General features: G+C 43.8%; 1 protein-coding gene across 1 annotated transcript in view; it reads left to right on the top strand.

Annotated features, from left to right (window-relative positions):
- The window catches only part of RCAN1 (regulator of calcineurin 1), a 52,983-nt gene continuing 25,664 nt past the window's right edge, over positions 1–27,319 (top strand). Inside the window, exon 1 of the mRNA XM_084843678.1 lies at positions 1–419. Coding sequence (XP_084699804.1) covers positions 153–419 — 267 coding nt within the window. The 5' untranslated portion in view covers positions 1–152. The remainder of the gene's footprint in view (positions 420–27,319) is intronic.

The raw sequence follows: 27,319 nt of genomic DNA, 5'->3' as shown, positions 1-27,319 counted from the left end.
AGGGCCGAGGGGAAAGAGTTAACGCTGGAGCGCCGCTGACCGCTGCTGGCCCGGGCCGCCGCCTCGCTCAGCGCGGCCTCAGCCGGGCCGGAGCCAGGGCCGGCCGGGCGGGCGGGCCTTGTCCCCACCCCCGGCTCCTCCCTCAGCTCGGCATGGAGGACCGGGGGGGCGGCTGGAGGGAGCCGGGGCGGTCGTGCGAAGAAGAGGGCGAAGGCGAGGCGGCGGCGGCGGCCGTTGTCGGCCCGAAGCCCGAAGCCGGCAAGGAGGCTGAGCCGGAGCAAGGGACGGGGGCCCCTCCGGAGTTCGAGTCGGAGTGGAGCTTCGTCGACATGGAGACGGTGTCGCTGCACGACCTGCCCACCGGGCTCATCGCCTGCAACCTGCCCCTGGCCGTCTTCTTCGCCGACGGCCCGTGCAGGGTGGGTGAGCTGACGGGGCCGGCGGCCCGCGGGACGGAGCGGGGAGAGGCTGCCTGCTTCTCTGCCCGGGCGGGGGCGGTGGGCGGCCGGCCCGCTCGGGGGCGGCCGTGCGTCGGCGGGGAGAGCGAGCAGGGCGGCGGATCAGCCGGCGCCGAGACAGCGGGCAAGACGGAGCGCGGCCCCGGGGAAGCCAGGCCCCGCCCGCGCCCCTCAGCCATCCGCGGCCGCGCGTAGCGAGGGCTCCGCAGGAGGCAAACATGGCTAACGGTTGGCGAGCAAGGCGGCCGCTGCCGCTGCCGTCACAGTCGCCCGCCGGGAATCCTGTGGACTAGCGGCGTCGCGTTGTGAAACTAAGGGGCAGCGGCCGCGGTGTTCCTTGCGGCCACGGGTATTCTGTGAGGCGCGCGCCCCTTTTTAAAGCAATGTTTTAGTTACTTGAATACTTCTATGTAGCGTCAAAAGTACGCCGGATACCTTATTTGCACTTCTTTAAAGGCCGAGACAACAGGCTTGCTACCGGTAGAATGTGTCCGGGTGGCAACGGTCTTGGCTGGTTGTTGCGCCCTGCTCTGAGAGAAAGAAGACTTTCCTCCCGTTCCTGGGATACGTCTGTGCTCTTTGAGGGAAGACAGCTGGGCAGGATTGTGGGCCTACCTTGGCCCCATAATCATCCCTCTCCGCCAAATGGGCTGGATGGGGTCCAGAGGGGGCTGAAAATCCATCCCTCTTTGTAATATAGGATATCTTTCCCCAACCTGGCCCCCCCTCCCCCAAGGTTTTGGACTTCAGCTCTCATCAGCTCCAAACAGCATGGCCAGTGGTCAAGGCTGCTGTGAGCTGAAGTCCAAAACTTCTGGAGGGCACCAGATTGGGGAAGGCTACTCTAGGGACTGCATGGGCTGCCTTAAGTACCAGAGGTACTGTTTAGGGCTGGGCCACCAAAATGCATGTTTCTGTGTAGGCATACCCTAGCTGTAAGTTGTACTGATGCAGAGATAGCAAATTTTGCCAGGAATTGTATGGGACAGCTCTGAGCCATTCAATGTGTACTCTGCACAAAAGCACCACCACCACTTCAGAGATTTTAATGTAAACAAGTAGAGACCTGCCACAAAATGCTTTTGGGTATTTCTAGCCTGAGCACTGTAGCACTATGGAGCTCCTGTTTGGGGGCTAACCAGCAAGGCTGGAACAGTGTGTTGACATGCTATTGCACAACTGAGCTATCTATAACTGCAACCCCAAGCAGGAATACTATATTGTGCCGGTGTTACAAGGCTCCTGTTCTCAGTTCAGACCAGTCCCGCACATAAGCACTTTAGTGACACTGCTAAGCAGTGCTCTTGTGTGGGGCTAGCTCTTTTCCCCTTCCCAGGAAACATCTGCTGTTAGTGAGGGAAGGTAGCTGGGCAAGATTGTATGCCCAGTTGCCATGGCACCATGAGGGCACCATGCATGTGCAGCCCTTGGTCTACCTCAGAGATGGGGAATGCGTGGCCCTCCAGATGTTGTTGGACTGCAGCTCCCATCATCCTTCACCATTGGTTATGGTGGCAAGGGCTGATGGGAGCTGCAGTCCAACAACATATGGAGGACCACGTGTTCTCCATCCCTGATCTACCACTTCTTAGCATTCCTCCTTTGGGGGGGGGGTGATTTTTTTTTTGCATACCTGAGCATGCAGATGCTTCTCCCTTTTTCCTGCTCTGTTGGTCAGTATGGGACCAGCCACTTTGCTATTTATTTATGTATTTATTTTGTAGCAGCCATATCGGGGGTCAGACTAAGTAGCCTCATGCAGTCTCATGCTTCATGTTCTTGCTGAGCTCTTTCTCCCTTGAATATATTGTTGTAAGCTGACAAGACACAGGAATTCCTTATCTTGTCAAAGGTCATACAATTGTATATCTTGTTCTCTGCTGTTCTCTTCTGTTCTCTCCTTATCATGGCTATCCTATAACCCAGTTCTTGTATTATAAACAATGGTGCTAAGAGAAGAAATGTTGAGGACTGCAACCCCACGCGGGAGGGGGAGGAGGAGCCGTTTATATGTGTCACAATGTCTATAAAACCAATGTGCTGATGTATTTTGGGGCTTCTGGCTCTTTGGAAATGATTCCAGCCTTAAGCCCGTGCGTTAAATAAAGAATCTCTTTTTCCTTCACTCCGTGGTCTCTCTGACTCTGGGTTCTGCAACATAAATGGTGCCGTGACTCGGATGTGGCAGGCTCTGAGCCAGACAGGTGGCAGTTGCCTGCTCTTAATCGCCGCACCGGGAAGACGAGCTCGGTGCATGCCTCCCTTTCTTGGCGCCACCAACCTTTTTGTCGAGTGAATGGGAGAAAGCCTGCACCGGGATCGCCCAAACGGTAGCGAGCAGCAAGAGAACCTTGGGAAGCGGAGGAAGGAACTTGAGCCCTGCCTGTATCGCAGCTGCAATTGAGTTGAAACCCACATTGGAAGCCTTCAGGAGAAAGGCAAGTATATGGGAAAAAGAGGGCCCCGCCTTTAGGGAGAAAGGCCACTGGGCAGAAAAAAAGAGGGGCCCGCCTTATGAAGAAGGTCAGTGTTGGTGGTATACGTATACAAAAGAACCTACTCCTTGCGAGTAGAAGGGGGGCCTGATCACACCCCCGAGTGGGCGCCAGTACCCAGCACGCCAGTACTCAGTAGGAAGCTGGGGAAGCCACTTTCCGCTCTGGTGAAAAGTGGGTAGCAGGGACATATGGATGCAGTGGAGAGAATGATGATTGTGTGAGTGGCTACTGCGGTTTCTGAAGCATACCGTTGACCGTCTGGGTGCCCAGGCCAGTAGCAAAGTGCGTGGTGTGTAAAATCCTCTTGTGTCGGCCAGTGAGACCCCTTACTCACTGACCAATTCCCATTCCCTAATTGTGTCTGTCTTCAATTTAGGAGGGAGGCTATGGGTGGTGGGGGAAGCAAACCTTGCACCCCCTTGAAATGTATGTCAAACAAAGAAGGAAATAGGTTTTTTTTAAAAAAAGATTCAAAATAGAGAGAGAAAACAGCAAAAAGCGCAAGGTCGAGCTGAGAGGAAAAAAAAAAACAAGATCTGAGGCTGTTAATTAGAGAAATGTTGCAGGACAGTCTGGCTTTTAACAAAGCGTGGGAGCGTGAGAGTGTAAGGCCGAAGAAGTAGCTGTTAGCCTAGCGCGCCGAGAGAGGGGGGGCAGGAAAATTGCCTACAACGTTCTGAGTTGTGCAACATCATCACCTTGCCTAATTGAGATGAAATCCCTAAGAAATGGAAACTGAAAATGAAGACCCAGAAGATGAAGGCAAAATAGAAAATAAAGGTGAAGAATCAGCCCCCAGAGCACAGGCTAGACCCCTCTTCGAGTGAAAAGTGTGCCATAAGACTGTCCCAAAGCAGAATGAAGCGGAAAGACCATGTTGAAGATCTCTGTCAAGGTAACCGTGTTTAGCTTTGAACTGTGTTAAAATTGCATAGAGCCTGTAGCTACTGACCATCGGCTATATGATTTCTGAAGAGCGTAACCATTAAGCTTTTGCCGTGGGATTCCCTGCAATGAAGAAATCTCACTGATTTGAGTGTCCAGTGTTACACTGCCTAAATGTGTGTGCTGAAGAGACCGAGAAACCAGACAGCATGTTCCTGGCCAAGCCAAAATCACGCTACTACCATGCTCCTGAAAGCTGCAATAAACTGTGTAAGCTGGGAGACCCAACCTGATTGAGAAGAAAAGAAGATATTGGAGCAACTGTCTTAAAAAACAATGAGATCTGTGTAGCTGGCTGGCTGACGCTGTCAGTGATGTTACAACTTTAAATTAAGACTGTTTTCCTTAAGTTAAAGTTGTAACATCACTGACAGCGTCAGCCAGCCAGCTACACAGATCTCATTGTTTTTTAAGACAGTTGCTCCAATATCTTCTTTTCTTCTCAATCAGGTTGGGTCTCCCAGCTTACACAGTTTATTGCAGCTTTCAGGAGCATGGTAGTAGCGCAATTTTGGCTTGGCCAGGAACATGCTGTCTGGTTTCTCGGTCTCTTCAGCACACACATTTAGGCAGTGTAACACTGGACACTCAAATCTGTGAGATTTCTTCATTGCAGGGAAAGCAGCTAGAATTAAACCCTGTATACATTAGACACGAGTCAAGAGAGCGAGAGGGGGAAAGTAGACTGTAAACAGAAATCCTGAAATTTTTAAAGGATTTTCAGGATTTCTGTTTACAGTCTACTTTCCCCCTCTCGCTCTCTTGACTCGTGTCTAATGTATCCAGGGTTTAATTCTAGCTGCTTTCATAGCTGCGGGGGTGGAAAGTATGACAGTTTTCAGTCTTCTCCATCTGGGAGTCAAAGGGTTATTTTTCCCTCTTTAACTCATACTTTAACTCTTGGTTGGAAAGGATGAACTTCTGTGATGGGAATGGCTTATTTTCTAAGACAAAGCGACGCTGGGCTTGAAGAACTTTGTTCAGTGTTTGGACTTCTTGTTTAAGGCTAACGTTTGCTTGCTTTTGATGCTGCTCCAGTGTCAGTTATGAAGTCAATGTCACGGCCCCTCTCAAGCTGTCTCTCTTTTCGCCCATTCTGGCCCCTTTGGTTTTCTCTTTTGTGTATTTGATTTATTTTATTTGGGCATTCATGCCACTAATGTCTATCTTGTCCACACTGGGCACACTGGTTCTTTTTTAAGAATCTTCTGCCTCTGCCGGGTCTTCTTCTTTTTTTCTTTCGTTTACGTCTTCTTGGGCCTCTGGGTCGAGGGGGGTATACTGGCAATAGGCATTTGAAAGACGCTCCAAGCACGCTGTGGGGCCTCGGTGGCACCTTGCAGCACTTTAGACACTTTGGTCATATTAATTGACTTCTTCATACCTGCTTTTTAACAGCAGGGTTTGATACTGGGTGAGGCGCTCTAGCCCCACTTGTGTTTTGGGATTCCAGCGGGGGGGGGGGGTTACTTACAAGGAGACTTTATTGGGTAACTTACAGCACACAGGTGTACTTAATGGTTGGATCAGACAGCTTCTCTGAACCACGAGCTATTGGGCTAAATGGGTTTTTATACCATACATGTTACCCATGAGGCAGCACAACACTAGCAAGCATTTTCAGCATAGGCTAGAAGTGTTTGGTTCTCAGGCACAGCTTCCTGTAAACAGCTTCTCTTCCCAAAGTGCTTGATAACACTTTTATTTATTAGTATGGGAAGACAAATTTTTTTCTCTTTCTTTTGCTTTCTTTTTCTTTGCTGATCTGCCTGTATTGCAGATCATGTTTCAAACTTTTTACATAAAACTTTCTGCTCCATGCACCAGCCTTGTCTCTTTATTTGTCTTTTTTAAGTTAAGCTCACTTACTTAAACCTTTCTGCCTTACACTAGTCCCAATGACACACATTTGGGATAGGCTCTTCTTCTCCTTCTAGTTACATTTTCTTCATCTTAAAGAACTATTACATTATTGTGGCTACTTTACCCCAGGTAATAAGCTCCAGGCACAATCAGCTGCTTTTAATTTACCCTGGGGGCAAGTATGGCCACGCTTCTTTTTTACAAATGTTTTTTCTTTGCCTCTTGCCTTTTCTTTCTTTTTTTTTTCTCTCTTCTCTATCTGTCTACTACTTTCTCTATTCCTTCTTTTTTACTTGTTTTTGTCTTTCTTTCCTTGTCATCTATTGGGAACCACACTTAGTATTATTTGGAGTTGCAACTAACACTAATCTGCAAATATCACATATACTTTATGATATCTAAGAAATCATAAAATATATACAACAAACTTTTTATGCAATTTAACACAATGAATGGAAAGCACTTCTTGCATGGTAAGGCATGATGGAGCAGATCCAGCAATTATACTGCTCTTCTGGCTGAAAGCTCAGGGCCCATTAAAATCAAGGGACGGGCATACCCACACACGCAAAGAATTCTAGGTCACCATTTTTGCATCGGCAACTCTATGCTGCATGAGTTCTGGCAGAAGGAAATCTAAAAGTCATAGATCAAACTCAGCCTGCTGTACACTGAGCTGACTACAAACATAGACACATGGTCCACAGCGATGAGAGTTCAAGTTTATCCAAAGCTTCACAGCACTGTCCATGGCAAGTCTTTGACAATTTAAAATTTAGTTCATGTGCAGAGTGTCTCTAAAAAGCCCAGATGATGATGGAGGCAACCAGAGAAGGCTCTGGGCAAAGAAGATGCAATGTTTCCAGCAAAAGCTCTCCACTTTTGCATCAGTTTAAAAAGGGAAAGTGTGGCCCTACACCCCTTCTGACAGACAAGGGCCTATAACTTTTTAGCAAGGCCTCTGTCTAAACAGAGCGGCACAGCTCAGCTCTCTAGCCATGATGCTTTAACTTGGGCAACTCCTGTAAATTTTATTTTACTTCTGTCAGGTTCTTTCACAGACATTTTAAAAACTTACTCTTTTTTTTCTCTCTTCTAACCTGGTACACGAAAGCACTGAAACACTGAGTGCCGAAACTCAGGACGCTGGGGGGTGATGGGCATCGCCGTATACTTGCATTTTTCAGGCAGCCGTTAATCTTCGGGGAGGCGGTGGGGTGATTTGCAGGACTTCAAAGGCAAGCTTCTCAGTTTGTTTGTATTTGTAAATCCCAAGCTTAAAACAGGACAGGATGAGGTACAGGGCAACAAATAACTCTTTGCTTTGGCAGGGGCAACAAATAACTCAGGTCAGCTTTCTTCGCTGGGGTCTCAAACAGGAAAACTTTTTTTTTATAAATTTTTTTTCTAAAATTTATATCCTGCACTTTCAGTGCCAGTACTAAAGGTGATTATTGCAGGGCGTGATTATTGATTCCAATTATTTCTCATGATCCAGTAGTCTATTTACAATGCAGTTCTAGGTGTGATTACTCAGATGTAGGCTGTATTGATTTCACTGGGTCTTATCCCCAGTAGGTTTGTATAGTAGCCTTGGAAAGTATGATCACTATCTCCTGTGTGACCTACATTTCAATGTTTCCAAATAGATCGAAGGCACTGCCTGATGAAACGGCAAGTTGTCTTGCCACATTTGAAACACACAGATTGATTCTAACATCTTTAGGATCCAAGGAAACAAATTGTTATAACTATGACCAGCCCTAGCTGTGACATGTACAGTGAAGGTGCTATACAAATATTAATAACAACAAATATTGGGGTGAGGAGAGAGGAATGTAAAGCACCTACAGTCAGAAGCTTCCCAAAAAAACAGGAATCATGTGGCTGCGCTTCATCTATTCTCTCCCCACCCCCAATTAAAGAAAACTATTCTAGAATATCTACATCTTTGAGATGCAGTAGGAGGAAATATACTATTTCTGGCCATAAGATTTGTATCTGAGTTCTAGATTTATAGTTCTTTTAAACACAGTTAATAGTTCCCATAACTACAGGCCTCTTTGACAACTTTTTAGGCTTCTTAAATACAATTCAGAAATTCAGACTTATATTTTCAAGATACATTCTGTGCTATATCTTTTTTACTCCTTAGCAATGCTGTCTCTCCTGTGGCAAAGCTAAACTCTGAGGGAACGTGCCATCTGCTTAGTCTCTTCCTGTCACTGTCTCTCAGAATCAGTTTAAGAAGTGATGTTACCATGTCTGTGTCCCCCTGACAGAAACCTGGTGAAGCCAAAAGTAATGGCATATGTATACAATTTTAGCACAATTTTATGCATGCCTACTCAGAAGTAAGTCCCACTGAGTTCAGAGGGGCTTCCAGGTAAGTATTTTAGGATTGCAGCTAAACTGAACAATCCTAATTGTCGCATCCACTGGCTACAAGAGGCTGGGATGGGGTGGTGGTGCCTTTCTGCTGGGTGTGGGGACAGACATCTGTCTCAGAAGCCCCATTAACATCAGTGGAATGCTCTGTGGGCATAGATCTGTCACTGGCAGTTCTTCCACTGGTGATAGTGCCCCAAAATGGGGCATTTTGGCTGCAGGTTAGAGACAGCCTTGGATCCATGGGATCCAAAGCACTTTGTTTCCCAGGATTGGACCCCTGATCTAACCAAGCCTGGAACCATAGAAATCACTAGGGGAGTTTAAAAAAAAATAAAGAACTGCTTGGAGAAAAAGAAGAAAAAAACCTTGTCCTTCTGGCCAATGCGAGCTGACAGGGTGTTAGAAGCAGCAAAGTCTGCCACTTTTCTCCCCACCCCAGTTAGAATGGATTTCTCAGTTGGGAATCCCAGCTTTATATAAGCTCAAGAATTCAGAAAGACCATGAAATATCAATTTGCATATGTAATAGAGTATTTCTCTTGAGTATAGTGGATAAGAGTGTGAGCTGGGAAATCTTCAATTCAAATCTGACCTCAGCCAAACTCACTAGGCTGCCTTGGAAAAACCCACTGTCATATATAGGGATGCTGCTGCTCTACTTTTAAGGTACTATGGTAAAGATTACTGAGATAATGACTGGAATCCAAGGGTCAGTTGGGATCACAAAAAAGATTCGCTGTTGCGCAGAGGGAATTAGTTTTAATTTCAACAGCTGAACCCCATGCCTGCTTTTCAAACTGTTTGCCATGTAGCCCAGCAGGCTGCTATTTTGAGAATTGGTCTAAAATCCCTGTGAGCTCACAGAACTACTTTCATGATGCTTTGCTCCTTAACTAATGCATGGAAAGTACATGGAACCCTTTAAATGTGCTCTATGTGATATTCTTAGCAATCATATTATGTCCAAGATTTTGATAAGAAATCATGCCTGGAACAGCCACAAGGTGGTGACTTGGTACCATCCTTTCTCTGAAACAGACAGATCACCTTAGAACACAAGTTTTTGCCAAGCTTGAATGTCTTCGTAATTTGCCTATCAGATGTACTTGCGTAGCAAGAATAAATTGTACATCTGACTAGCCCCTCCTTGCAATTAACTCTACAAAAGTTTCTAGCCCTCAAAAATAATTACGAGTTATCTTGCTATGCATGCATATGTTAGACATATGTGGCTCTTTGGCCTGAAAGGAGGAAAAAGGGATACATTTTCTTTAGTTTTCAAAAATTCTGTTTATTAACCTGGAAATTATTATTACTTGTTCCTGACAAGTGGCTGTTTACAGGCCTAGACTAAGCTGCAAAGAGTTGTAAGAAATTATTTAGCAAATTAAAATATAGTATACTTAATATACAAAGGTTTGTATCCAGTTGAGTCCCTTTGCCGACAGAAGGCTCTTTGATCCAACAGAGGCTTCCATCAGCAGAACAAGGAGGGAAGCAGTTTTCACTGATTTCCCCTTCACCCTGCAGTTCCTTGCATCTCCCCTCACCCCCATTTGTACCAGAAGGTTGGGAGACCATTCAAAACAGCATGGGAGGTGGTGCAGGGAGGGGAGGGGGAATCAGCAAAAATTGCCTCTCTTCCTGTTCTATTGATTGAAGCCCCTTCTGTCACTGGAGGGACACCATTGGATACAACCCAGATTCCAGAGGGAATGCTGTATTAATCTGTTGCGGGGAGCATAGAAGTTGTCTTGTGGCATCTTAAAAGACTAAGGGACATATTGTGGCATATGATAAAACCCACTTCATTATATTGGATCCGATATGTGGCTGTAATTTGTGGAAGCACATGCCACAATAAACAAGTCTTGTAAGGTTCTTTAAGACTCGTCATTTTTAATGTGCAAAATGCTTTTGCTATCAGCAGAACTCTCTGTAGTAATATCATTTTACAAATGAAAAACTGATGTGATAAGAGCCCTTATGAATTCATGATCAAACAGGGATTTAAATCCACTGAGTATACGTAAAACATTTTATTCATCAAACTGCCACAGTGCTCAGTTTCAGCAGATATTTCAAAGATATCTGCTGAAATGACTTATCTTCATAATTTGTTTTGTGATCGTTAATATAATCAAAATCACTGCTAGGTATGTTTCAGAGTATAATATTGTTGCCACCTTTGTTTGGGACATGTGTCGCTATACGTGTCTGCAAATGACTTCTCCGTGTTCAGGGAATAAGCCCTTCCGGAAAACAAATGTGTCAGGAGAATTCAGATCACATACATTAGGGCACAGATGGAGAACCTCTGCCCTCTCAGGATATGCATTCCCCCGGGGTAACCTGTGGGTGGGTGGGCGGGTGGGTGGCTGAATACAAGCAGCAGGGAGGGCTGCAGCCAGAAGTGGGAGGGACCAGAGCCACCTCAGTCACACTCAAATATACACCCTGCTCTTTCTCTCATGCCCCCTCCTTTCTCTCCCCCCTCCCCAACTGCCATCCTTACCCCCTCTCCTCCATGCAGCAACTAGGCTTAGGAAAAAAATGCGTAGGTCCTTTTGTGTAAGCTCAGACTAGCCTTCTTAACTTCAAGAAATGTAGAAATGATTAACATTTTAGGAAAGTTGATATTCTGAGATTATATTTACATTATTAGATCAGATCAGTCTGTTTCCCGCCTCCCAGATGAGCAGAGCAGAGGAAGCTGCTCCAGCTGGTCTAGGGTCTACTGTAGCGAGCAAGCTCCCAGAGAGTGAGCTATCAGAGCGAGTGAACAGGGGGAGCAAACAGGAGTTGGCCAGGAGAGTTGCAGTGGAAGAGGAGACAAAGGCAAACAGTGGGCGGGTGAGTAGAGGACCAGGCACAGACCACTCTAGAACAATCAGAAAGCTAGACACAAAAATGGAATAGAGGCTATGGAAGGAAAAGACTCTCCAGTGGTGGTGACCTGCAACGTTTGGGCCATGTTTGTTTTTTTGCCTGAGAACAACATGGCCTACACGTGCAACAAGTGCAAGTTGATCACGCTGTTGGAAGAAAAAGTAAGAGCAGCGAGTGTTGGTCCTGCAGGGAATAAGAGAACATGAAGAGTTCTTGGAGAGAACGGTGGAACTACAGTAGGGATGTTTGAGAATTCCGCCACGGACTCCAGGGAGGCCAGATTCTTTAGAATCCGGCCCCCCGGAGTCCGTGGTGGAACGGCCACCACCCACTGAAATCCCCCCCGGAACGGACCTAACTGGCGGCGGATGCAGATGTGGCGGGGGCTCCGGCCCATCTTCCGGCCGCTGCTGGCTGCTGCGGCCGCAAATGGCGGCCATCGTAGCAGCCGCCATTTGCTTGCCTGCCTTTCGCCTTGACAGGCTACATAAATACTTACGTAGCCTATCATGGCCTAATGCAAGGACGCAAATGGAGGTCACTATGACGGCCGCCATTTGTGGCCGCAGCAGCCCGGCAGCAGCCGGAAGTCCGGCCCCAGCTGGCAGCTCCACGGCCTTGTTGCAGAGCAGAGCCAGCTGGGGAGGATTCCGGGGGGAGGGACGGAAGATCCCCTGGACTGGAAGAAGGTAAGGGATTCATACATCCCTAAACTATAGCAGCAAAGTGAAGAATAGAAGCTAGAAGAGCAACAGCAAGCTGAGGCAGAAGAGGGAAATGCTGAGGTGAATGAAGTAGAGCATACTCCTTGGAAAAGGGTGACAGGAGCAGAAGAACTAGAAGCCACTCTGCACCAGTGGAAGCAGTGGATCTATGGAACCGTTTCCAGGTACTTGAGGATGAGACTAGAGGACAGCCTGCAGAGGAAGAATTACAGGGGAACCTGCATGAGAGCAAGCAAGAGGCTGAAGGTCAGTCAAGCAGAGGTGATGAAACCAAGGCCTACAACAACAAGAAGAGAAGAGTAGTAGTGGTGGGAGACTCCTTGCTGCGTCTGATCGAAACACAAGTATGTCGCAAAGACCCATGGACTCGCCAGGGCTGTATCCCAGGAGGACGGATTAGAGATGTGACTGAACGGTTGCCTGCACTCATAAAGCCCACTGACAGGTATCCCTTTCTTCTCATCGATGTGGATATGATACCACCAAATGATACCACCAAGTGGATCACATCAGACTTTGAAGCTTTGGGAAGGAAACTCAAGAACTTTGGGGCCCAGATAGTTTTCTCATCCATCCTTCCAGTAGTTAGAAGAGGGATAGAAAGGGAAAGAAAAATTCTCCAGGTGAATGACTGGCTACAAAGGTAGTGCCAGCATGAGAGATTTGGATTCTGGGACCATGGGCTATACTTCTTGGAAGATAGACTCTTGGCAAGGTACAGGTTGCACCTCACAAAGGATGGGAAGAATGTGTTTGGCCACAGCATGAAGAACTTCATCAGGAGGGCTTTAAACTGAATCCTGTGGGGGAGGGAGATGGAAAGTTGGGGGTAACAATGGACGAAGGCTCATGTACCACAACGGAGAGAACAGCTGTAATAGCGCCCAATAATAGTCTTCAGAAACATGTAGAAAGAAAGCCAGACTATAAAGCACATGGTCTTCCATGTCTATACACTAATGCCCAGAGTATAGGAAACAAACAGAACGAACTTGAATTCTTAATACAGGAAGGAAATTATGACTTGATAGGTGTAACTGAAACTTGGTGGGATGACTCCCATGACTGGAATACAGCAGTTGAAGGATATAACTTGTTCAAAAAGAACAGGAGGAACAGAAAGGGAGGTGCAGTTGCACTGTATGTTAAAATTATATATCTCTACACAGAAATACAGGAGGATGAGCTTGGTAGCCCCATCAAGAGGATCTGAGTTAAAATAAATGGAGCAAAGAATAAAAGGAACATGGTGGTTGGAGTTACTACCAGCCACCCAATCAAGGAGAAGACAAGGATGAAACTTTTGAAAAGCAAGTAGCCAGTGTTTCAAGGAAGCATGGTGTAGTAGTAATGGGGGACTTCAATTTCCCCGATATTTGTTGGGAGACAAATTCTGCAAAACATGGCCCCTCCAGGAGATTCCTGACTTGTGTTGCTGATAATTTCCTCCTACAGAAAGTAGAGGAAGGAACTAGAGGATCGGCTATCTTTGACTTGATCCTAACCAACAGAGATGACTTAGTGGATAAAGTAGCAGTTACAGGAACTCTGGGGGAAAGTGACCATGTTATACTTGAGTTCATGGTTCTAAAGGAAGCAAAAGCCGAGTGTAGCCAAACACGTACCCTGGATTTTAGGAAAGCCAATTTTAATAAACTCAGAACAATGATGAGTAAGGTCCCATGGCAAGCGACTCTAACGAGAAAAGGAGTTCAAGATGGGTGGGAGTTCTTAAAAAAGGAAATTCTCAAGGCACAATTACAAACAATTCCAATATGAAAAAAAGGAGGAAGACAACAGAAGAAGCCAATGTGGCTTCGCAAAAAGCTTAGAGATGACCTGAAAACAAAAAAGGACACATATAGGAAGTGAAAGGAAGACCAAGCTACAAAGGAAGAGTACCGGCAGGTAGCACAGAATTGCAGGGATGGCGTCGGGAAGGCTAAAGCTGAGAACCAGCTGAGGTTAGCGAGGGATGCTAAAAGCAACAAAAAGGCTTTCTTCAGGTACGTGCATAGTAAAAGATAGAGGAAAGAAATGGTGGTTCAACTATTAAAAAAGGATGGCAAAATGATAACAGGTGACAAGGGAAAGTGCTCAATTCCTACTTTGGCTCAGTCTTCTCCCAAAAGAGGGTCTATGACCCCCCTGGCAAAGGCAATGTACAGGCTGAATGGGCAGGATTGCAGATTGAGATCGATAGGCATATGGTCATGGAACACCTAATTTCTTTGAGTGAGTTCAAATCTCCAGGGCCAGATGAACTGCATCCCAGAGTAATAAAGGAACTGACAGAAGAACTCTCAGAACCACTGTCTATTCTTTTTGAGAAATCATGGAGGATGGGTGAAGTGCCAGATGATTGGAAGAGGGCTAATGTTGTCCCTGCCTTCAAAAAGGGTAAAAAGGAGGAACCTGGGAACTACAGACCAATCAGTCTGACATCAATCCCTGGGAAAATTCTGGAGCAGATGATAAAGCAATCCATCTGTAAGCACCTTGAAAACAATGCGGTGATGACTCAAAACCAACATGGATTTGTCAAAAACAAGTCCTGCCAGACAAATCTGATCTCATTTTTTGATCAAGTAACCTCCCTTGTAGACCATGGGAATGCTGTAGACATCATATACTTCGACTTCAGCAAAGCTTTCAACAAAGTGCCCCATGATATCCTGATGAGCAAACTAGCTCAAAGTGGGCTAGATGAAACAACAATCCGGTGGATCCACAGTTGGCTACAGAATCGGACTCAAAGAGTGCTTATCAATGGGACCTTCTCAAACTGGGGAGAGGTAACGAGTGGGGTACCGCAGGGCTCAGTCCTGGGCCCAGTGCTCTTCAACATTTTTATGAATGACTTGGAGGAGGAGGTGCAGGGAATGCTGATCACATTTGCAGATGACACAAAATTGGGCAGGATAGCTAATACTTTGGAAGACAGAAACAAAATTCAAAGGGATCTGGATAGACTGGAGCGCTGGGCAGAAAACAGAATGACATTTAATAGGGACAAATGCCAAGTTCTGCACCTAGGAAAAAGAAACCAAATGCACAGTTACAAGATGGGGGACATGTGGCTCAACAACACTACAAGCGAGAAGGATCTTGGAATTGTTGTCGATCACAAGCTGAATACGAGCTAACAATGTGATGTGGCTGCAAAAAAGGCAAATGCTCTTTTGGGCTGCATTAATAGAAGCATAGCTTCCAAATCCCGAGAAGTACTAGTTCCCCTCTACTCAGCACTGGGTAGGCCTCATCTTGAGTATTGTGTCTAGTTCTGGGCACCACACTTTAAGAAAGATGCAGAGAAGCTGGAGAGGGTTCAGAGGAGGGCAACAAAGATGATCAGGGGACTGGAAACAAAGCCCTGTGAAGAGAGACTGAAAGAACTGGGCATGTTTAGCCTTGAGAAGAGAAGACTGAGGGGAGATAGGATAGCACTCTTCAAGTACTTGAAAGGTTGTCATAGAGAGGAAGGCCAGGATCTCTTCTCTATCATCCCAGAGTGCAGGACACGGAATAATGGGCTCAAGTTACAGGAAGCCAGATTCCAGCTGAACATCAGGAAAAACGTCCTGACTGTTAGAGCAATACGACAATGGAACCAATTGCCTAGGGAGGTAGTGGGCTCTCCCACACTGGAGGCATTCAAGATGAAGCTGGACAGCCATCTGTCAGGGATGTTTTGACTTAGATTCCTGCTTTGAGCAAGGGGTTGGACTTGATGGCCTTATGGGTCCCTTCCAACCTTACTATTCTATGATTCTGTCTTCCTTTTGATATGTAAAAAAAAAAAATGGGTGTGCAAATAAGTTTTTTGCCACCTTTCACCTCCCTACTAAATTATCTGTACCTTGGCAGTAGTAATACAGATCTATTTGAAAATTGTGAATGTCAGTTAAGAGAGAGCTTTCCATTCTTTTGGTTTCTATTAGTATCCATATTTTTTCTTACACTGTTGCTTTGGGGAGCAATAAAAGTGTTTCCTTGCCTATATGTTTGCAAGTGTTTGTTAAGCTACACTTGTAAATATGTCAAAAATATTTTTTAAAAACTCTGTCTGCTCTGCTTGTTTCTTCTGAGTAGGTCTCCCAATTAAAGGCGTATTTGAAGATACAACTTCTGCCAAGTGTCTGGGGAAAAATGTTTTCAGATTAAAATTAACAGCAGCTTGAGAGCACTGTAGAGAAGTAACAAGAGGAATGCATCAAAGTTTGTGATTCTTAAGTCAAATGCTTCATGAACAAGACCTCCCATAACTCCTTAATGTGTCCACCCAGAGATAGACCCGACCTCCAGCTGTTTTCATGTTCCTTGACCCTCTTAGTCATGTGAGGGGGAAAAGGGATAGATGATAGGAGATCTGAGGAAACTGACCCATGATGAATCATTAACATATCTTGGATTTTTTTTCTTTGCTTAAGGAAACCAATTATTTATAGCTTTGCATTTTGCATGATTCTAAGTTTCCATTTGATGCTTTAAGAAGATTATTCCACTTAATCCTTTGTTGCTGTGTACTTAGCCAGCTAGTTTGTAGCAGCCCTTCCTTGAGCTATCATATGACAACTAATGTTAAAGGTCATTGTGCATTTAGTTGTCTATTGGGAGGCTCTAATCTCAGGGGAGAAACTCCTTTAATAGCGCTTGTAGTATCAGACTTTTTTTTTTAACTGACAGTGCTTTGTGTGAAAGAATGAAGCTATAACCAGTTTTTCCAGTCTGGATTGGCAAATAGGACAGAAAATTTTAGGCCTCCAACAAGGGTCTTAAAAGTTCACAGATACAAATAATGTACTGAAAAATTATTGTAAGCACATTAAACTGTTTATATGGCTAAACTTTCACATTCACTTCCAGCTGCTAATGAAATAGTTCAAATATTGTACTTCAAATATTGTACTCTAGTACTTCTTGCACGGCCAGCCTGTACTTTAGGAAGGAAACAATATGATGTCCCCTCTCATTTCTTTCAAAGCCCTCCTCAAAACCCACCTTTTCCACAGCATGTTTGACACAACCCTGTAGTTTCCTTGCCTTTCTCAAGCCTAAGCACGTATAACTGAAACAACCACATATTCTTCTCTGTTTACATTTATTTATTTATTTATCAATCAATCAATCAATCACCCATCTGGCTGGTCACCCAGCCACTTTGGGCAATGTACAACAAGAACAATTTAAAACAATAAAATACTTCATTAAAAACATCACATTTCTAAAAATACCCTAACCCACCCCAAATGCCTGCCTGAACAACCATGTTTTCAGGCTCATTGGAAGGACAGATACTGAAGCTGAAGCTCAATTATTTTGGCCACCTAATGCAAAGAGAAAAGTCACTGGAAAAGACCCTGATGCTGGGAAAGATTGAAGGCAAAAGGAGAAGGGGACAGCAGAGGATGAGATGGCTAGATAGCATCACCGATGCAATGACTATAAACTTGAGCACACTCCGGGAGAGAGCGGAGGTCAGGAAGGCCTGGCATGCTATGGTCCATGGGGTCACGAAGAGTCGGACACGACTTAACGACTGAACAACAACAACAAATGGCAGAGTTCCCTGGGGAGGGAGTTCCACAGAGTGGGGGCCACCACAGAGAAGGCCCTCTCCCTCGTCCTCACCAGCCTAGCTGTCCCGGCTGATGGGACAGAGAGAAGGTCATCCGAGGCTGATCTTGTTGAATGGCCTGTCTGGTGTTGCTGGAGGTGCTCCTTAAGATAGGCTGGGCTGGAACCATATAGAGTTTTTAAGGTCAGAAGCAACACCTTGAATTTGGCCCGGAAAACAACTGGTAACCAGTGCAATCCCTTCAGCTTTGGAGTGATGTGATCTCGCCGGCAGCTGCCTTTAATCAGGCAGGCTGCCGCGTTCTGTACCAGCTGCAGCTTCCGAACCATGTTCAAGGTAATGCCACGTAGAGCGCATTACAGTAGTCTAGACGAGAGGCAACCGGGGCATGTACTACCGATGGGAACAGATGGTCGGGAAGGTAGGGGCACAGCCACCATATCAGATGGAGTTGGTACAGCGTTGTCCGGCTCACAGCTGACACCTGAGCCTCCATGGACAGCTGGGAGTCTAAAATTGCCTTGCCTTGACTTCCACTCTCCTTCCTCTGTTTTCCCTGTGTTGAAGTTTAGATTGTAAACTCCTCAGGGTGAGTACCTGTTCTCTTATATTCTGCTAAATGCTGTTCAATAATTAATACATTTTTTAAAATGCATCACTTCAAGTCAGTCACACCTCCAAATTACAGGACAGAAACTGACCTAGTTAATATGTAATGCTAAGACAAGATTTATTGTTACGTGAATGGGCAGGAATGTGCCTGCGCAAAGCACCAGGCTCAAGCACTCCCCCCTCCCCTCCCATGAGGCCAGGAGGGGAATAAACAAGAACTTTTGTTTATTCCTATAGTGAACTTGTTTCACTATAGCAGATTCCTGGCTTGTTATGCTGGAATTTTGGTTTAAAAGAAACTCTGATCAGTTGCTAAACAAACCTTGGGCCCTGGATTTTTTTTCTGGTTGGTTTTAACAAACTAGAGTTTCTTTTAAACCACAATTCCTGGCTCGCATGTAATGACAAACCAGGAATCTGCAAAAGCGAAACCAAATTCTGATTTATTCCTCCTGGTCATGTGGGAAGAAGAGAGGGGAATGGGAGGAGCATGCTGGTGTCATTCTTGTTTGTGCATGAAGTGGTAAATAAATTATGGTTTAGTATTACATGTGCACTGGCCCGTGCCTTTGATAATAGTTCCTGCTCAGTTCTCTACCTATCTTTGAGTTGACTGGAAAGGTTGCACTGTTTCCTTCTGTCTGGCCCTTTATGAAGTGGGTATTGTAGTTAATACAACTTTATTTACAAGTATCCATCAGTATTTACTTTAGAAATAAATATTATTCTAGTGTATAAACAAGATTAGGAGCTATAACAGAGGTAGAAGACAACTTCATGGCCTGGGAACAGCGTTGCTGTGGAAGGGCCACTTTGAGCACAAGATACACTGGATAATAATTGGTGCCAATTCTGGAAGTAATAATGCACGTTTCAACATTTGATCTCAATGTTGTAATTAAGAAATGATTGTTAATAGAGGTAGATGTTTGCCTTTCTCTCAAATACCTACCTGTTGCATAACTACTGGAAAAGGGAAGATAAGTGTTTCCAAAGCTAATAAATTAGATGGGCAGCCTTACTCAAATCATTTACTAATGATTCAGTTAACACATGTTGAAGCAGACTGTAGCATATGTATGTAGGTGATCCTGTGTTTCGTGAAACTAAACTATATAATGTCTTCTGGAAATCTAGTTTTTCTGCAGTGCAGCACATTTCAGTCTAAATGTTCCTTTCATAATAAGGAGTTCTGATGTTTTTAGTTGTCTGTAGTAATGTTTTGGAAGTTAGAAGCAGAAACTAGGGATTGTTTTTAAGAAAAACATTTTAATCTTGGAAATTACTTACTCTTTAGGTCCTTGCCCTATCTGGAGAGGATGGACGTTGCCTCAATTATTCATGCACTAGTGATATTCAGGCTGGACTACTGTAATGCACTGTACAGAGGGCTGCCTTTGAAGATAGTTCAGAAGCTTCAGCTGATGCAGAAAGCAGGCACCGAGTGTTAGTGGAGGCAAGCCGATTCAATCATATAACACCTATCCTGCACCAGCTGTGCTTGTTACCAGTGTGTTTCCAAGCCCAATTTAAACTGCTATTTTTGACCTTCAAAGCCATACATGTTTTGGGACGAAATTACTTGACCAAATTGCCTTCACCCATATCAGCTTCCCCGCACTTTAAGATCAGCAAGAGAGCCCCTTCACATTTGCCTAACAGTGAGAGCAGTTAGGTGGACATCCACATGAGAGAGGGGCCTTTCCACATGACTCCTCACCTCTGGAATAAGTTGGCATTGGGAGTCTGCTAGGCCCCATCACTGCAGGCTTTTAAGAAGGCCCTGAAAACATACTGTTTTACTCTGGCCTTCCCCAGATACGTTTGCTGTTGCTGCTGCTTTTATTGCATTCTTACTGTTTTTATTGCGTTTTTATCATTTTTAATACAACATTAATTTTCATTATGTGTTTCATTGTTGCACACCACCTTGGGAGGGCTGGCCTGAAAGGCAGCCAAGAAATACTTTAAATAAATAAAATATTAGATAAGTTCACTTATGCCCAAATATTCTGATGCTAGCAAATTATATTAAAATGTAGATCAGCAGTCACAAAAATATTTCACATACTGTGGTATCTCTTTTTGTTTACTAGTTTTCATTTCTAATTAAAAGAGGGCTATAGTAGAATTTATAGTGTATAACTTTAGTTTTCAGGAAACCACCATTTGTGTTAGGAATATTCCTAGCAATGTGAAGTAAATTTTCTATTAGGTTATTGAAGGAATGACATGAAAGAACAGTTTAAACAAGGAATATTGCTTTGGATGCAGAGCTGAACCAGGGAGAATGAAGAAAAAAGTAATTAAGCCATATAGAATGCAACTTACTACATTCATACATATTCTTACATTGGAAAAATGGGAGAAATTATCAATTCAGATTAAAACTCTGAAGTTTTGTGTGCTCCTAGGACTGCCAGTTACTTGAAAGCAGCCTTCCGAAACCTGGTGCCTGTAGATGTGTTGGACTGCAACTCTCATAATTCCAAGAATTATGCTAGTTGGGAATTATGGGAGCTGCAGCCTACCACATCTAAAAGGCACCAGATTAGAGACGCCTGCTTTAAACTATGGAAATGGTACTTTAAAGACTATTACCCAGTCCACCTTAGTTATGCTGTACATCATCTGTGGAATAAGTGAGTATAGTACAAGTTTACCACCTGACAATGCTGAGCTAGAGACTTTTACATTATCAGTAGCTGGACCTGTAAGAGCTATGTAGGAAACATTCAGGAAGCTGTGTAGGTGCCACCAGTAGTGTTAACACAGTTAAACATACATCGTTTTGAAGAGGGGCTAATATTCCTGCTAAGGCTTAAGAGCTTAATAAACATCTGGCAACTTAACATACTTGCTCTATCATGGTTACCATGTTGGATCATGCTGGCATCCTAGTTTACTTTCAGTCATTCTGGTTTGGACAAAAGATGGTTCAAATCCATACCGAGAGGACCTGGTTTGCAGAGAAAGGAACATTGTGATTTCAGGAAGCTTGTCCACCTTACCGAGATACTACCTTTATGTGTTCTTGTCAGATGTTTGTTTTTATAAGGAAAATTTTAATCAAGTGGTATTTATTTATTTATTTTTACCCCGCTCTTCAGCCAAAAAAGGCTCCCAGAGTGGCTTACAAAGGCTAATATTAAGACAGCCCCTGCCCTCAGGTTTACAATCTAATCTGGTAGACAAGGAAAACTCTTGTAGGTATGATGGGACTAGAAAATTACCCTGACATTGGCTTGGGTCCATACTGCAGTTGGTAGGCTAAATACAAAGCTCAATTGTTAAGTGTGTTTGTGCATGCGCACGTGTGTGTGTGTGTTTGTATGGAAAGATACAGTGTACATGCTGTTTAAGATGTACAGTCAATGCTAACATCTGGTCAACGTATAAGGAGTTTATGCTGGAATATAAATACCATCCATGTTTTAAAGTAAGTCACTGTATATGTGTTTTGGTGGTGTGTTTTTAAAACATTTGTTTAGATGTGTTTGGGGATTAGGGAATAAAATGGGGGAGAAGAGACAATGAAGCACTGTATACTAGATAGGTAAGAAAATAAAAATATAGTTTTAAAATGCATAGACTTTGACATACTATAAGGTAACTTTTCTCAGTAAATCAATGTTTCATCTCAATGCTGGTTGAAAGAGCGATATAAAAATGTAAATATAAATGGGGGGATTTATTTTAGTGAATATCTGTCTTTCTAGAAATGTGAGATGTTGAAACGTTGCATTCATAAATCAGTGAAGAATTGCAACTCTCGGTCACACTGAGCTTCAAGTGCGCATGAACCTGCAGGTTCACATCCAAAGGACAAAGGTGTCAGGTTGCTTCCTGGGTTTCTTTCCTCTCAGTGAGAGGATTCTACCAAGCAGACTTGTGGAAAAGGGATGGAACAATCCATCTGTCTACCATGTTTCCATATGGTCATGGAGGAAGAATTTTTTTCCTTCATAGCTCACCTGTGTGGAATTCCGTGAACTCGCCTACATGGAATTCACCTATGGCTACCAGGTGAGTTGTTAAAATAGAAGGATGAAATAAATAGTCACTAAGGGAAAGTGGGATGATAGCTGCCTTCACTTTCCCACCCCAGTCTTCACCCAAGCAGGAATGGCAGCTACAGGAACTGTCTTCTGCAGAGTCAGTTCTTAGAACTGCTGCCTGAGGAAGTGCTTTGTGAAGTGACCTGGTGGAGTGTGCTTGGCCTGCAGTGGAGTTACAAGTCCAGCATGGCTAGGCATTGCCACAGGACGTGAATTGGGAGGGCAAAGGAGCTGCAGCTGGCTGCTTTTCCTCACTTTACCAGCCTTATTTTTCAGGTATTTTCTACTATCAAAGGACAAACAGAGATCTATTAAGTGTATACATCTCAAGTGGAAACTTGCATCAACTTGCTCTAGGAGTTACCACTTGAACTGTATGTACATAAAATATCCAAATAAAAACAACTTAATTCCTTTCTTTTTTTTCTTGTGTATAAATGGCTATATAACCAGGCATGGCTGGTTGGCCAAGGCCAGTGTGGTTTAAAAAATGCTCATGCAGGACATAACATGGGAGTCACACCTACAAGAGTATAACTCCTCTTGTGATTTTTCCATTTGTGAAAGAGGACAGGTAATCTCAGAGTGCCAACATCACACAGCTTGCAGGAGTAGAACATTTATGTGAGTAGTGTTTGCAGTAATCTGCCTCCAAAGTATTGTCCGAACCAACTCTCAGTCTCCTGCATTTAACATACTAGGTACCAAGAAAGGGTTGAATGCTCAGAAACATCTAGATAAATTATATTAAAGATGTAAAAGAGGAGAGAGTTGTCTCAAACTTAAATACGAACCAAAATCTGTTTTGTGCTGAAAATGGCATAACATGCAAAGTCCTGCTATACATCAAGCTAGCAGATTTTCTGAAAAATACCAGAACTGGTTTCTGTCTGTCCTTGTAGGCTATTTTAGTCCTTACCTTGTTAATGCAATGCAAATTTGTATTGGATGAATAGGTACAGCCTATCTGCATAGACATTTGTTTTCATGCAATTTTAACTAATGGTATATGAAATACAGTTTGCTAAATAAATACTATTTGCACCCGGGATTTTTCACAGCAGTCTTGTCCACCCTGTCCTCTCCATCCATGTTTTTTGTTAGTGTAGAAGAATAAGGCCATAGAGCCAGTCCGGAGCCAGTAACTGGTGTCACTTTGGGGTGAGGATGGAATAGATTCAAGGATTTCTTTTAGTTTACACAGAGCTGGTTTGGATGTAACACTAAACCAGAGTTTACTGTTACAAGAATAAGCTGCAGCAAGCCTTGGGCTCACACATTCCCTCTTCCCCTCTGGTGCAGCCACAAGAAGGAATTCAGAAGCTTTTGCTTCCATTTTTGAAGCAAACGATGACTGGCCTCAGCTAACCATGATGTCGAAACCTGGATGAACAGGTTAATCTGAAATATAATTAGTTGATACAAGGCAGCTTCCAACCAGAGTTTATCAAACTGGCTTGTTTTGACTAACCCCCAAATTAACCACAATTTAAAGTTTGTGCCAGAGAGAGGAGGGGGAAGCACATGAACCTGAGGCTCATTCGCATCCAAACACAGTCACAATCAAATCAAGAAGATGATCTAAAACCTGTATCTTGTAGCAGTCTCTCAAAGAGGTCAGTTCTTTGGTAGTAAGGCTACATCTACAACTCAGCCAGTGTTTCCCATGGGAAAGGAAAATGGAGGTGGGCTTGCCCTAAGTTAGCTGTACATTGGTGGTTGTGTAGCTGAGATGAAATTTGAACCAGAATTTCCTGGTTAATTAGCATGTGGTGTGTTAATGTTTGTACTATTTTAGATTCACAGTAAGGATTATTAGCTTGTTCATCATAAAGAAAGTAGGAGCCAGGTGCCAAAGAATTAGGTATATGACTAGTCAAGTTGCTTCAGGGATCACCAGGGTATTAGTGCTGTACTTGTTGTTTTGGATCATCAATTTTGGGTTTTTTGCCAGTACTCGTCTAGAAAACGTAGCACAACTGGGATTGAGGGCAGATGGAATGCTTTCTTATTCCATTGGTACACTGCATCGTCATCCAAATATAATGCTTAATATCCAATTAATCTTTTTGAATTTAAATTTGGAAAAGAAAATGGAGGTAGGCTTGCTTAGTGTAGCAGTAGGGAAAATTGCTTATGCCAGTAGCTGGTTGTTATATCAAGTGACATAGATAGCATTTCTGCTAAAATGGTGAGGCTGTAAACTCCTGGTGAAATCTTGCCCCCTTTTTTTATACCTATTCCACAACTATGTTGGATGCTTCTGTGGCTAAGCCATTGCTGCCAGATTATTTTCTCGCACATGCAGTGTGGCATATGCTCTTTTACAGATGTGGAAGCATGTTGTGGTGTTTAGATCACTGTCTATGGTAATATTGGCTGCATTCAGACATCACAATAAATAATGGTTTATCATAACAGGAGCAAACCTAGATGAGCTTTGGTCTTGTGTACTCTCCTTCCCCTTTCCTTCTCCAGTGTAGCCATAAAGATGAGATCAGAAATTTCCACTTCTAGTTTCAGAGAACCACATTAGCATTATGTCCAAACCCTAAACTGTGGCCAGTCTTAACTATGGTTGAAACAAGCCAGCTTCATAACCCATGGTTTGAAGTTTGTTTATTTCAGATAAACCATAGTTAAGATAAATAAGGTTTAGACAACATAACAAGCTGCAGTTAATCAAAAACAAGCAAAAGTTCCCGAACTCCTCAAGGCTGCAACTGGACGAGAGGAGGAATGTGAGAGACTGAGTTTTAGCTAGGTTCCTTCATTTCATGATAAATCATGGTTTATTTTGACATTCAAATAAAGACACTTCTAGAATCCAAGACTATTTTTAGATTCTGCTAGTCTCCAGAAGCAGTGATTTGCTGGTTTGCACCATCAACCTGTAGTTAACAAACCATGGGTTGCTTGCAAGTGCACTGACTCGCGCCTACTTCCACCTTCTGAAACAACCCAGGAACACCCCGTTGGCTTTTGTGATATGTGAACCCAGCACTCTTTGTTGTTTGAGGTTATAAAACCCAGAATTTTAACCATGGGTGGTTGTTGGCTTAAAATGGCTTATTTGATGCTCTGACTTGGATTCCTGCACTGAGCAGGAGGTTGGACTCGATGGCCCTGTAGGCCCCTTCCAACCCTACTATTCTATGATTCTATAAAACTCTAGGTTGTTCAATTCTAAACAACTCAGAGTGCCAGGTTCACACATCATGACAACAATGCAGGAATAGGGCATTCCTGGCTTGTTTGAGAAAGCTGATTCAAAACGGAAGTGGCAAGCGGGTGGGAGGCAGTGGCCACACCAAATCCTGGGTTGTTTAAGCCAGGAATTGGCATTATATACAAACCAGGTTGCTGTGTCTGTGAAGGAGTTTACCAACAGGCTAATTTTGTAAGAGATGCTGTGATCTACTGACTTACTAGATTTGCTAGTAACTTCTTATTTATCTATAGCAGGAGTAGCTAACCTATTTCCATTTCTGAGAAGTTCTCAGGGGCCACATTCCAGTGGTGGGCAAGGACAAAGGCAAAAGCAGGTGGGAGCAAATACATGCACACTCACTAATATTCATTCTCTCTCTCTCTCTCTCTCTCTCTCTCTCTCTCTCTCTCTCTCTCTCACACACTCACACACACACACACACACACACTGCACAACACACCCTCCCTCCTCAAAGCGCCCACCTTCATGCTGCAATTAGGCTTTTAAAAAGCATCCATTAGCACCAATGAAAGCATTTTAAAAGCCTGATTGCAGTGGGTAAGGAGTGGTTTTTCAAGCACGGGGGGGCGGGGAGGTGTCACAGCATTGTGGAGAGTCAGCCCTTCCTCACACACACGCGCATGTGCGCACGAGCTCCCCCTCCCTCCATTGGTACCAATGGAAGCTTTTTAAAAGCCTAATTGCAGCACCAGGGTGGGCATTTTGAGGAGAGAGGGAGTGTGTGGGGCAGGGGGAAGGTGAGGAAATCCCTTATATCTCATCAGCTGCTGATTAGAGATAAACAGTTTTATTGGGGGGGAGATAGGGGCTGAGGGCTTGGGAGATGGTCAGGGGACTGGGAGAAAATCTCACAGGGCTGATGGGGAACCCCCTGTGCTGTATTTGGCCCACTGAACAAAGGTTTCCATCCCTGATCTATGGTATATAAACTCATGTGGAAGTCTGAGTTTGCCTGGAGCAATCTATACCTCCAAGATAGCTTTTTATTTCTTTTCTAATACGCTTATAATTACCCTGTTTTCTTGAATAATTTCTGATTTAACATACAGAATAAGAACTTGTGGCTCCTATGGACTCAAAGAAAACTGGGTAGGCAGTCTTACAACCTGTTCTCCTTTGTACATGGTAAGGGTAGACATTCTAAAAGGAGGAGGCTGTAAAAATCTAGTAAACCACTAGATTTATCTCAGTTTTCTGGGGCAGCAAGTCATAAAAAATGGCTGTGATGGTTGCAGTTATGCAGTGTCCATGTTGACTACTTTGGGGCGATTTGTGACTTGCGTTACCATCACAAGCTGCACCTCTAACAGATGTAATGTCTAACCTGACTGCACAAGAAAGGTTTCCTGTTTTTCCCGTAAAGACAGAGCAGTCTCTGAAAAGCTTTCCAGGATGTCTGGAAACTGGAAAAGAACAGTGAATCACCTATGGAAAATGCTATGTAGTGATTTTTTGTTATCAGGAAATGGTATGATTTTCCATAGTTTTATGATGTAATTCATAGGGCATAATAAGAAAGGGTTTCAGGCAGTTATTGGCAAACCTTTGAATTGGTTCATAATTTTCCAGCAAAGCACTGTTGGTTACAGCTTCCCATGCTTAATTCTTTCCTCACATGGGAAACTTTTGTGAATGTAAAGGAAAACACTTGCAGATTTTATTTAACCTAGGAAAATGATACACACTTTTTTAGCATAGGAAAATGATGTGCAAACTATTTTTAAGAAGGTGAAGGGAAAAAGACTTCTGAGGAAGTTTTATAAGCATCTAAAACAATGGATCTACTGTTCCACATCTTACTGTATAATGGAAGGCTCTTGGACTAACTTCTTTAAAAGTTTAAGTGCATGACTGTTAAAAATAGACATGCATTTTTAATGCTGTTTTTTTAAAAAGGCATAATTTTAATGTGGTGCTTTAATCTTTTTATTCTTTGACTGTTTTATCTTTTGTGTTCACGGCTCCAAAATCTGTTTTAGATATGGAGCATTATACAAATATTGTAAATTAAATTACATAAATAAATACTGGAGGAATACTGGAGAAATTGCATCCATCATTCCACTCTGG

This window comes from Heloderma suspectum, chromosome 3 (genome assembly GCF_057233095.1).
Source record: "Heloderma suspectum isolate Gila_16-S chromosome 3, 16-S_ref, whole genome shotgun sequence".
NCBI classification, from domain to species: Eukaryota; Metazoa; Chordata; class Lepidosauria; order Squamata; family Helodermatidae; genus Heloderma; species Heloderma suspectum.
The sequence above is the reverse complement of the archived record's forward strand: the minus strand, read 5'-3'. Positions and strand labels throughout refer to the sequence as shown.